This window comes from Protopterus annectens, chromosome 3.part1 (assembly GCF_019279795.1).
Source record: "Protopterus annectens isolate FY-2018-M chromosome 3.part1, PAN1.0, whole genome shotgun sequence".
Lineage (NCBI taxonomy): Eukaryota > Metazoa > Chordata > Ceratodontiformes > Protopteridae > Protopterus > Protopterus annectens.
Genome location: NC_056732.1, coordinates 720,194,385 through 720,207,020, shown reverse-complemented (window position 1 = coordinate 720,207,020; position 12,636 = coordinate 720,194,385). Strand labels below are relative to the sequence as shown.

The window sequence follows — 12,636 nt, the reverse complement described above, 5'->3', positions numbered from 1 at the left end:
ATGTGGAATAACTTGTTTTGTAAACATCAGTAGATTGCAAGTCAATGACGTTCTTTTTTATGGCTAGAGGTTTGTGTGAGATGTGCCATAGACTTTGTTGCCGGTAGAGAGTCAGCAGTAACATAGCTCTGTTTATGGACCAGACAGTATCATTATTCTTTGCTTACAGATGACTGTGATTGGGCACCATACTGGGACAGCAGTTAGTGCTGTATCTCAGGTTGAAGGTCTAGGTTTTCATGTATTTGTATTTCTTAACTGGGATAGAGCACTGATCCATATGGACCATTTTCAGATTTAGCCCAGGAGCACTGACAGTCTCATTGAGTGACTTGCACAGTCGCACAGTAGGTACATGGAGGCAGTGGGAATCAAGCCCCGGGGTTACAGGATGCATTTCATTTAATAGCTCATAGCCTTAATTGTCTGCACTAACTGGCAGAGTAATGCTTGCTACCAGTGACTAGTATTCTGCACTCCAGATGCTGTCTGGTTAAATGTTTGTGAATTTTGCCTGTACCCATATGTATACAAGTATTGTGAATTTATATAGATCATGGCAACAGCTGGTGGTTTTGTTTAGAACAGGAATAGCATCTTTTGTCATGTTAGACTGATCCTTAGAAAAGAAGTGTCATGTGACTTACTGCTTTTCCACCACGTGCGTGTCTGAATAAAGTTCATGTAGGGGGTTGCATTATATAACAGGAATGTTGGGGCTGTGAGATCTTCAGTGACATCCTGCAGAGCTGTGATTTTGTTCTTTAAGTCTTTTTTTGCATTTTGTGCAACTGTTAAGATCATGAGACCTTAGAAAATGTGTTCACATTTAAGAAGAGGTAAAAAGAGGCACTTGTATTTAACAGTGTTACTTGGTTAAAGTTTGTAGGATGTTTGTTTTTTATTTGCAAGTGTATTCAGTTGCCAGCAGTTCAGTAAATTTCTGTTTTTTTTCAGTCTAGTGATGTTTGTGATCAGATCCTAAAGGTGGTCAGCCGGTCTAGTCGTTTGGAAGAACTGGTGCTAGACAATGCAGGCCTTAGAATGTAAGTATGGCAGTAATGATTATTGTGGCTCTGCTCCATAGCACTAGTGGAAGTGATGCCTCTTTGTTAGTGATATCAATTACTACTGAGGAAGGACGTATGTTAGTTTTGCTCAGTCTTGCCTTACAATGATATACCTTTGACTCTTCACTTCTAATTAACTACACACTCTCTCTCACTCACTCACTCTCTCTCTCTCACTCACTCTCTCACTCACTCACTCACTCTCTCACTCACTCTCTCTCTCTCTCTCTCACTCACTCTCTCTCTCTCTCACTCTCTCTCTCTCTCTCTCACTCACTCTCTCACTCACTCACTCACTCACTCACTCACTCACTCACTCACTCACTCACTGTCTCTCTCTCTCTCTCACTCACTCACTCACTCACTCACTCACTCACTCACTCACTCACTCTCTCTCACTCACTCTCACTCACTCTCACTCACTCTCTCATTCACTCTCACTCACTCTCTCATTCACTCTCACTCACTCACTCTCACTCACTCTCACTCACACTCACACTCACTCACTCTCACTCACTCTCACACTCACTCACACTCACTCACACTCACTCACTCTCACTCACTCTCACTCACTCTCACTCACTCTCACTCACTCTCACTCACTCACTCACTCACTCTCACTCACTCACTCACTCACTCACTCTCTCACTCACTCTTTCACTCTCTCACTCTCTCCTCTCTCACTCACTCACTCTCACCCACTCTCTCTCTCACTCACTCTCTCTCACTCTCACTCTCACTCTCTCTCACTCTCACTCACACTCACTCTCCCTCTCTCTCACTCTCCCTCTCTTTCACTCACTCGCTCGAGCCCTGGGTCATTGTTGCCAATCTGCTCATGCTTCTCACCATAATCAAAGGCGTTTCTGTTTAGGTTTGGCTGAAGGGAAGGTTACTAGTTATAATCTGCAAATAGATGGAAGCCATACAAACAACTTCCTTCAGAACGCCCACAAAATGTTGGAGTTGGTGGGTAAAAGGTAGAGGAATTCAGAGCAGATATCTGGAATTTTGTCACAGAGGTGGGTTGTGCAGCAATATCTACTTTACAAGCTCAATTTGTGTCCTTCAGTGTTCAGTGATGATCAAGAAGGTTTGCTTAGATGCTGTTCACTTGGTTTGACTAGGAATACAGCAAAGAGAGCTTTACTATTCTGTTCTTGCCCTTTGTTTTCTAGTCTTCACTGTTAGGAAGCAAGACTGCTTATTCTGTTCTGTAGGCTTACTGAACTATTCTCAAACTACTTTCTGAGTTGGGGGACATGTGCAAGAGGGGAGACAGCAGCATCATTCTGCCTCCATTGACTCCCACATGCAAATGTTTTGTTGTCCACATTGGAATGACTCACTTGTGAATAGCATGCAGAGCATGGAGCTCTATTATTATGCTCAAGTGTTAGATCTGATGCTATCTGTGTCATTATTGATCACAGATGGGTCTTTGATCCGACTTCGGATTTCAGCTGGCAGAGTAAGTGACAGCTCCTGAGCTCGAGCTCCTCCCCTCACATGAACCCCTGCTACCCATAATCCTCTGATCTCTTTTTCAGCGAATCGTGAGTGGACGCGTCTTCTGCAGCTTGAGCTCTACTTTAAGATAAGTCATTTATTTTTTAGGGATATTTCTCTTCTCTTTTCTGTCTTTCTCTTTTAGGAGCCTCGTTTAATCTAGTAGCAGGTTCCCTCCCCTCCATTAGCCATGAGTCAGTCCCTTAGGGTTTTCCCGCCTTATCCCTTAATTGGTAGTTTTTTTCCTTGCTCTCTTTCTCCCTTCTTTGGGTTAATGTGTGTGTGTGTGTGTGTGTGTGTGTGTGTGTGTGTGTGCGCGCGCTGAGAGAGGTTTGTGTTTTTTGTTCTTGATAGTATGTCGGACAAACCCTCCGGTTTTAGGCGCTGCTCCTCATGCGGTCAGATGTTAGCTGCCACCGATATGCATAAGGAGTGCATCTACTGTCTAGGAGAGCCCCATTTAGAAGTTGTATGTGATATTTGTGTGGGATTCAACTCTAGGGCTCTCCTAAACCTTAGAAATAAGCTTTTGCTCAAAGGGCTAGCTAAAGGGGGGGGTCCCCCTGGTTTCAGGCTCCCCCTTCAAAGCCCCTTCAGATCCTAAGAGGAAGCCCTCTTCCTCTTGGGGCTCTCCTGCTAAAAGGCTGAGGCTCTTTGATCCCAGTTCCCCGGATCTGAGCCCAGCCTAGAGGGCATTGTCTCCAGGGTCTTCGGCTCCCCCTGTCTGATCTGAATACTCTGAGGCTAGAAGGTCCTCTGATCCAATCTGGAACAAAACTCTTTTGGATCTGACAGGTGTATCGGATCCATCCATGGGGTCCTTAGTGCTCTCGGATCCATCCAGGCCATCAAATTCAGCCCCCTCGGAGCCCATTATTATTGATTACCTTCCAGCCCCTTTAAAACAAAATGTGTTCCGAGACAGTCCATTAGGTCCTCTTCTAGGGACCACAGACCCTCAGCTCAGTCAGGCCATTCTTCTGTTTCCTCTAGGTATACCAGGAGTTTGCTCCTTTCAGACATGGACTTAGATGATGATGAGCTTCCTCAAAGCCCAAGATGAACTTGGCTTGTTACCATCCCCTAGCCAGTTGCCAAGGAGCTCTTCATCCATGTCAGAACTCCGCTCCTTCTGTCAGATTCATGCGAGTTTGGTTCCCCAGGCTCAGAGCTTGCCTAAGGAGAGGCCATCAGTGTTGGGTAGTGTTCCTATTCCCACACCATCTGGGTCCCTGGCTGGTTTAGATCTGTTGCCCTCGGAGCTGCTGATGCCTCGGCCCTGAGAGGTACACGGGGGCCACTGAAGTGGATCCGGTCCGGAGTGTTCGGACCATTCCCTTCCCTTGGGAAGCTCGAGACAGCTCGAGACTGATATCGTCTGGTGATGCCAGTGTTATATCAGGGTCCCCCCTTCTGCCCCAGTCAACCCTTCCTGGTGGGGAAGAAGGTGAATCTTCTTCCAGTCTGTTAGTCTTCTGGGGGATAGATGGGACCATCTCTGGTTAGTCGGCAGCCTCTACCTCAGCTCTGGACCTCCCTCCACCTTGTACTACTTTGGGTGGCAAGTCTTCATCATCCGTTTGCAGTCAGCCCTCCCATGAGTGCCTTTCAGAAGGGCATTAGCTCCATTGGGGTACCCTTTTTTTCCATGTCCTGCCCAGGCCCCATGGTGGAGGAGCCTTCCTGGAAGATGATATGGAAGATGAGACACTTGGACTCCCCTCGAGAGCCTCTCACTGAGGATATGGATTTCGAGGAATGGGATGGGTCCCCAAGACTGCCGTCTGAGGAGGTGTCCTTTGGAGACATCCTTGAGATCCTAAAAGAGTGGGGAGGTTGGTCTCCTCCCACCCCATCCTCGGAGGAATCTGTGTTTTTGAAGGCATTTGGGACAGGCCCATCTTCCTCCTGGGTTGTCTCCCCCTGTGGATGAGCTAGTCCAGCTTATTTCCAGCAGGGCGTGGAAGAAGCAAGACATAGTAGAACCAGTCCCCAAGAGAGTGGACAAGATGTTCATCATGCATACAGCTGCAGATGGGCATTCCTGCCATCAGGCGGGTCCTCGGTCGGCCGAATTCCAAAGTCTAGGTCCGGCGTCGGATGTCGTCGCTTCTTCCCTGACGTCAGTGCGACAGGGGTATAAAAGAACCAGCCGACGCCATTTTCTTCAGTCTTTCTTGCTGCGCAGTGCCCGAAGCAGAAGCAGTTCGCAAGTGCCGGTCGGCCAGCTCCTGAGATTATGAATATTCTTCAACCGAAGTCTTCTTGAAAGCTGGTACCCATTGGGGAAACTTTCTTGCCGCAGACCGATGTCAGACAAAGTTAATAATTGCATTTCATGTGGGAAGCAAATACCGCATAAGGATTTTCATTCCCTCTGCATTCCTTGCTTAGGCCCAGACCACGCCTCGCCTGTTGTTTTTGTGCTACATTCAACAGACGCACTATTAAGCATCGGGCGGAGTTCGCCCAACACTATTTTGGCAAAAGGTTTAATTACATTATGTCGTTGGATACTCCGACTCCAGTTTTGAGTAAAAGACGCAAAGATAAGGACCGGCATACGAGGTCCGCGACTTCTACCGACACCACGCTAAAGCCGACTACAGGTGGTCCGGTTCTCAGCGAGTCGCCTACGCAGCCCCTGACTACCGATGACACTTCATTGGCGGTGTCTTCTGTGCCCGAGGTTGCAGGCTCTTCGGCCCACACCCCGACTACAGATACCGAAGCCACTCTTGGTGGTGAAATGGAAACGGTTTTGTGCCTGGAATGAGAAAAAGGGTCAGAATCCTGGAATACTGAATTTACCTCAAATATTACAGTACCTGGCTGAGATGCTAAGCAGTGGACTTTCATTCTCCTCCATCAAAATCCATGCCTCAGCCATTTCTGCAGAATACAACACTGATCCTCCTTTATTCTCTCACCCCCTCTTAAGACAGTTCCTCAGAGGGGTTAAGAATATAAAACCCCCAAGGAAACAACCAGTACCTGCTTGGGACCTCAATTTAATTCTAGAAAAACTGACCTTGCCTCCTTTTGAGCCAGCTGCTTCAACAGAACTGCAGTTTTTGTCCTGGAAAACAGCCTTCCTTCTGGCTATCACCTCAGCTCGCAGGGTTTCGGAACTACAAGCCCTCATGGCTGTGCAGCCTTTCATCATTTTCCATCAGGACAGAGTTTACTTACGAACCAATCCTTCCTTTATGCCAAAGGTAGTATCCAGGGTAGCCTTGAATCAGGCTATCCACTTACCTACCTTTTACGCTAACCCTCAAAACAAAGGGGAAAGACTACTACATTCCTTGGACATTCACAGACAGCTACGTTATTATTTGGACAGAACAAAGCCTTTCAGAAAATCAGAGCAACTCTTTGTGTCCTATGCTACAGGAGCCCAAGGGAAACCTATTTCCAAACAGACAATCTCAAAATGGATAGCCCACTGCATATGCTTTTGTTACTCTTTTCATGGTAAGACTGTACCTGCAGGCATCAGATCTCACTCCACAAGGGCCACAGCTACCTCTGCAGCTTTCCTCAGGGGGGTTCCAACCAAAGATATTTTGGAAGCAGCCACTTAGATTTCTGTACATACTTTCTCCAAGCACTATCACCTTCCATTATACTCCAAATCTAGAGCAGGCTTTGCCACTGCACTCTTGCAGGGCATCCTGGCTCCTCCTAGTTCCACCTAGTGCCTACCACCCTTTTTTTTTTAGCTTTGGGATTCTACCCATCTGTTATGACTGCAGCTGTATGCACGATGAACATAGTACAGTTTTGTACCTACCATAAATGTAGATGTTCGAGTGCTAATACAGCTGCAGTCCAGGTTTCCCTCCCTCCTTCCCCTCTTGGGACAGGCCTATTGGCTAACACCTCCTCATACAACCTGATTGGGGTATTCTTTTATGGTGTATTTGCTTGCAACTACTGTTTTTTGATTATATTGCATTGCATTATTACATAAATTTATGTATTGCCTTACTTCTGGGGGCACCTGACATCTGGGGCAAGAAAAACTGAAGAAAATGGCGTTGGCTGGTTCTTTTATACCCCTGTCGCACTGACGTCAGGGAAGAAGCGACGACATCCGACGCCGGACCTGGACTTTGGAATTCGGCCGACCGAGGACCCGCCTGACGGCAGGAAAACCCATCTGTTATGACTGCAGCTGTATTAGCACTCGAACATCTACATTTATGGTAGGTACAAAACTGTACTTTCCCAAGTCCACCGAAGGACAAAGCTTTTTTGGAGTAAGGGTGTCCCTGTCGATGCCATTGTGGTTGCCGCAGCTACCAAAAAAGAGCTTGCGGAACAAAGCTCTCGGATTCATCCCCCTAATAGGGAGTCACAGGTGATTGACCATTTTGGGAAGCTCGTGTATGCCTCAGCTACTTTCGGACTGAGGATTGCTAATTACTTGGCAAATTTCACTTGGTGTTCAAGTTTTTTTCTTCCCTTTCAGAGTTGTTGCCTCCGGAGAGCTTTAAGCTGGTCTCTCTAAAGCTTTCTACTCTTACTTGCTAGCACCTCAATGAGGTTGATCTCTAATGCGGCTGAGGCCACCTGTCTAGCAGCTGGCGCAGGCATTGCTATCAGGCAAAATACCTGGCTTCACCTTTGTGGGTTTGCGGACAACTTCAAAGCATCCTTTACCAGTGCTCCGTTTGGATCTATGTTAGGTCTTTCTGTCAAGGAAACCTTGACCTGCAGTGAGTAGGAGGGAAAGACTTTGTCCGCAGGTGGGATCAAGTTTTCTACTCCCCAGTGTTCCTTCTCCAAGACTCAGCGAGGTAGTAAGAAGCTGTGGTTCCACTGGGCTCAGTCTTCCTTCAAAATGCTCCTCAGGAATCCTCTACTTCCAGCCAGGAAAAGGGGATTTGATGGCAGTCACCACCCCAGGGGCAGAGAAGGTCTACAAAATCAGTGCTTCCGAGAACCCTTCTTGGAGAAGCCCCCACAATGCTCCTGAAGCACTGCCCAACTGTCCTACCCTGGAGGCAGTCGGGGGACTGTATCTCCTTGCACCCTCTGGCTTGGGTGACTATTACCTCAGACCAGTGGGTGCTATACATTGTGTCCGGGGGGGGGGGTACTTCATATGCTTTGACCAGCCCCCCCCCCCCCCAATTCAAAAGTCGCTCCTGGATGTTCCACCACGCCAAAAGGAGTTAGCTCTCCTCCTTGGGATCTTACTTTGGTGCTGCAGTCCCTGACATAAGCACCATTCGAACCTGCTGCAAAGTGTGATATTAAATTTCTGTCTTGGAAGACAGCTTTTTTGGTGGCTGTTAACTTTGCCAAGAGGGTTTCAGGCTGTTTGCATAAAAGCTCCCTTCATGGTTTTTCACAAGGATAGGGTATCTCTCAGGACCAGTCCTTCATTCGTTCTTAAAGTAACCTCAGAAACTAACCTTTATCAGTCAGTTCAGCTACCTGCCCCCTCACAATTTTTCAAACAAAGGGGAGTACAAACTACATTGCTTGGATGCACATAGGCAGCTATGTTTCTTTTTAAAGAGAACAGAGAATTTTTGAAAGTCAGATCAGCTTTTCGTAGCTTTCTGTCAGGTCAGGAAAAGTAAGGCCATTTTCAAATTGTCTTCATGATAGATCGCTTGTTGCATAGCTCACATTTATGAAAGCAATCACATTGATCTTACCATGCCTATTAAAGCTCATTCTACTAGGTTGGTAACCACTTCTTTGGCCTTCTGGGCAAGGACTTCCTTTAATGACATTTTTGTGCTGCTGCCACTTGGTCAAATCCCTATACCTTTGTAACGCATTACAAACTGGATTTGTTGTCCAGGGGTCGAGCTTCATTTGGTTCTGTGCTCTGACATGTCCTTCCTTGAGACCGCCCAGGGTTATGGATAGCTGAGGACTCTGACCCATCCGTGATCAATAATGACACTGATAGCATCCGGTATAGATTTACTTACCATAACTTGGAATCTGTGCTATCAAGTGTCATTATTCATCACGTTCACACCCTCCACCCCCCCCTTCTGGTGAATGGGGATTCATGGAGTAATGATGTTTGATTCTGCTGTTCCTTATTTTAGTCAGTTTCACTGTCCTTATTTCTATCTAGCAAACCCGATCTGAGGATTATGGGTAGTAGGGGTTCCTGGGAGGGGAGGAGCTCGAGCTCAGGAGCTGTCAGCCAGCTCAGATCCAAGACCTATCCATGATGAATAATGACACTGGAGAGCACAGGTTCCAAGTTATGGTAAGTACACAACTCTTTTTAAATGACATCTTGGCTGTCGCGCTGCTATAAAGTGAAACCAGATCTTAACAATGCGTAACAACTGGTTATGTAGTAGAGCTGAACCAGGGTTTTTTCTTAACTCCTATCTGCGCATAAATAACACCAGCAGAACAAGAAATGGGTTAATTTTGACAATGTTTCTATCTGCTGTGTACATAACACTCAGTAAAATATATTTGGGAACCAGCTGCTTCCCTTACACAGGAATACAAAAGAGATGTAAAGTGGTTCACAACTGCATTACCAGCTTTCAAAGCCAACACAACACTTCCTGTTTTTTAAATTTTCTGTGGCTGCTAGCACATGGAGCAGACATATCTCCATGCACTACAAAGAATTGATTGGACCACTGATCATAACTTGAAATTGTGTTCTTGACATGGACATAAAGATTCACCTCTTGAGCTTCATTCTTGAGGTGAATTTCTTTGCATCCATGTCTCGAGCATATAATAAGTAAGTTACGATCAGTTACCCGATCATAATCTTTTTATGTTTTGTACAGTAGACAGCTTTTTACAGCTACAGTTCTGCTTTATGACAGAGGGGTAGGGTTATCCTTTACTTGGCTTCATGCAGTTCTACATTAGCTGCTTAATTTATTAATGTGACTTTAAACAAGATCACTTTATTAAATAACTCATTATATGCTTTGATACATAACTAAGAGCTAAGAATTCTTCTGTAGGACTGAATTGAAGGAAGTGATGGAAAGTAAAGTCTGTGTAGATCTTGACTAAAATGTGCCCTTGGACCAACTCACCTTGCCAAGTGAAAAATAGATAAGTAAAATGCCAACTACTTTCTAACAGTTTTAAAAGGATCAGTCTAAATCTTCCTTAAATCTGAGCTGTGCAGTGAAGTTAAACCAGTTAAAGGCTTCTTACAATGGTACTTTGTTACATCTGCTTGTCAGTAATGCAGCTGTGTATGTGCTTTTGTAAACCGTGATAGGAGCTTATGTTAAAGGGATAGTTCCAGGGATTTTTTTGTTTTAATTCTGGTCTTGGTGTAAATTTTCAGTATGGCTCTCTGAGCATGTCACAGCATTTATTATGGGGGATGGAAGAGGAGTGCTTTACAGAAAGTTTCAAAGGTGTTACCCAAATTCCATCTCAATATGCAGTTGTATACAAAAGAGCTCTCAGTGAGTCATTCATTACTTTTTGCCTGTGCTTTTTTTCCTCCGAGAAAAGTAGCCTTTCAGTCATTTTATGACCTGACATGTTGCTGCAAATGAATAATGCAAGGCAAAAAATTATTAAACAGCAGATCTGATGGTGTCAGTTTTCATTCTGTCCTCAACTTATGGGTTCGGATCCAGTCCCTCGGATCCTACTCAGTCTTTGCTAAAGCTAGTGGTAATCAAAAACTCTCGAACATCTCCCTTACCCACAATGCACCAACTCCAAGTACCTCAGGTCTCGTTTGCTGCTTGGAACAAAATATGTGGTTACTGCTACTCTTGAGGTAAGTGATGTATTCTTTATCAAAACTAATACTTCCTTAACTAAATTTTTTAATTTTTAGGTCTGTTTACTCTTCCCTTGTCTGTCGCTTCCTTTTATTATATGTATTTTCTAAATTAATCTACCTTTTCTATTTTCTCTCATATTCTTGAATACTGTTGTTAGTATTCTCTCTCCTTCTTCCCTTTCTACAAATGTGTAGCTTTAAAATTACCATTGCTGGTATTTTCTTCTATAGCTTTGACTGTTTTAACAAAAAAAAAAAAAAAAACTTTATTGCTTCTTTACCTCTCTTCTAACTGCTGTTCAGAAAATGCCTCAAGTATGGGCACAAAAGTTCCTTTTTCAGATGCACACACTTTATGCGTATACTGCTTAGGCCCCCTGCACTTACAGGAAGACTGTGCCATATGCCATGGACTTCATCCCAGAGCTGTTAAGGAAAGGAAAAATAAACTTATTCTCAAAGGATTACTTCCTTCCGCTTTTGAAGAGGCTTTATCTGGAGCTTCACCTGCAAAATCTAATAAATCCAAATCACCATCTCAGAGCCCTTCCACTTCTTCCTCAAGGGCATTGGATCAGTGTAGGAAAAGATCTCTATTTAAGCTGACTCCTGTGTTGGATCATAAGAAAAGAAAAAATGTCTGAACAGACTTCATCCTCGAGTCCGAACCAAAAAAGAAAAGAATTATTGGATCCGACCTCAACCTCTGATCTGAAACACAAAAAGATAGTCATTGGATCAGACTGCCCTCAGATAAGTCAAAGAAATTGTCCAGACCATCAGGCCTAATCATCTTACCAAGGACCAGATATTCCCCTTCTGTGGACCCTGTCATCTCCAGGATCTATTCTCCCTTTTTGGAAAGCCCAAGTCTCCATCTGTAATTTCCACTTGCTCTTCCAGGAGTCTTACAGAAGATGTGGAGAGATTGGTGAAAAGAATTCTCTCTGTGCAGAGCCTGATAAGTGTCCCTTTGGCTCCTACCCATTTAGGTCAAGAGGTCCAGATGTTCTTCATCTCACATTGCTGCAGTCCTTACACTTGGGTAGTCCGCTGTCCTCGGTCGGCCCGAATATCAAAGTATAAGGCTGACGTCGGCCAAGGCGCATTTGACTGACATCAGGACGTCAGGGTACAAATGCGCATGACCGACGTCATATCCTCAGTCTTTTTGCCGCATGGTCCGATGCAGAAGCAGCGTTGCAAGTGCCGGTTGGCGTTCTGAAATTGTTCGATTTCGGAGTTTCAGACCGAGTCAAAGTTGGCTAAGTACCCGTTGGGGAATATTTTAGTTTTTCTTGCCTCAGTGGTTTACCGGATGTCAGAAAAAGTGAATAATTGTATTTCTTGTGGGAAACAGATACCGCATAGAGACTATCATACTTTGTGTATTCCTTGTTTAGGGCCTGAGCACGGCGTTGTTGGGTGTCGCTCTTGTGCTAGATTCAATAAGCGCACTATAAAGAGAAGGTTAGATTGTGCCAGGTTAGTCTTCGAAGCGGTGCAATTGTAAAATGCCGCCGGATGCTCCGCTTCTTCAAGAAGCGCAAGGACAAAGCAGTTAAGCCTAGGCTAGAAGAACCGTCTGTACCGGACGCCGGTTCTTTAGAGGTGTCGGTGGAGCCGGTGGTTCCACCGGAGGTTTCTTTGGGATCCCAGGGAGAGACTTTGTTATTGCAGGATGTGGCCTCTCAGGAGGCAGGTCAGGCTGATGGGGCTTCTCAAGTTACTATACTCCCTCCCTTCCCAGGGTGGTTAGGCCCTCTCCTTCTGTTTCCAAGGCTTCTCCCAGAGGCAGGCCAGGTTTAGCTTCAGTTGGTGTCACCCCTAGTTCTTCTGGAACTGTGCCCAAGAAGCATATGCTTAAAATGGCAGAAGATTTGATTACTTTGATTAGGGTTCTTTGCCCTCCTGATAAGAGACCTAGGGTGGAGCCTGAGCTAGGAGTTTTGAGCAGGCTTCGATGTTTCAGAGTCTTCGGCTGAAGACTTGCAGGAGTATTCCCCTTATTCTGATTCTGATGTGGATGATTCTACTCCTTCTGCTTCTCCCCCTGAGGATTTTTCTTTTTCAGAAACTCTTCATTCCATGAGGGAGCATTTTAAGTGGGAAGGTCAGGACTTCTCTGATTCCAGGAAAAGGCTTAGGAATTTTTGTTTTACCCCAGCATAGGCCTTTGGCTATACCTCCTGTTTTGGATGTGGTGGAAGATGTTTTACAGAGGCTTCTCTTAATCCTCATTCTTTGGCTCCTGCTGCTGTTAAACCGGATAGGTATTACAGGGTGCCTGAA

General features: G+C 45.3%; 1 protein-coding gene across 5 annotated transcripts in view; it reads left to right on the top strand.

Annotated features, from left to right (window-relative positions):
• Window positions 1-12,636, top strand: part of CARMIL1 (capping protein regulator and myosin 1 linker 1) — a 4,434,936-nt gene that overhangs the window by 2,008,838 nt on the left and 2,413,462 nt on the right. For all 5 annotated transcript variants that reach the window (XM_044067077.1, XM_044067074.1, XM_044067073.1 and 2 more), the window contains exon 10: window positions 958-1,046. In XM_044067077.1, coding sequence (XP_043923012.1) covers window positions 958-1,046 — 89 coding nt within the window. The remainder of the gene's footprint in view (window positions 1-957; window positions 1,047-12,636) is intronic.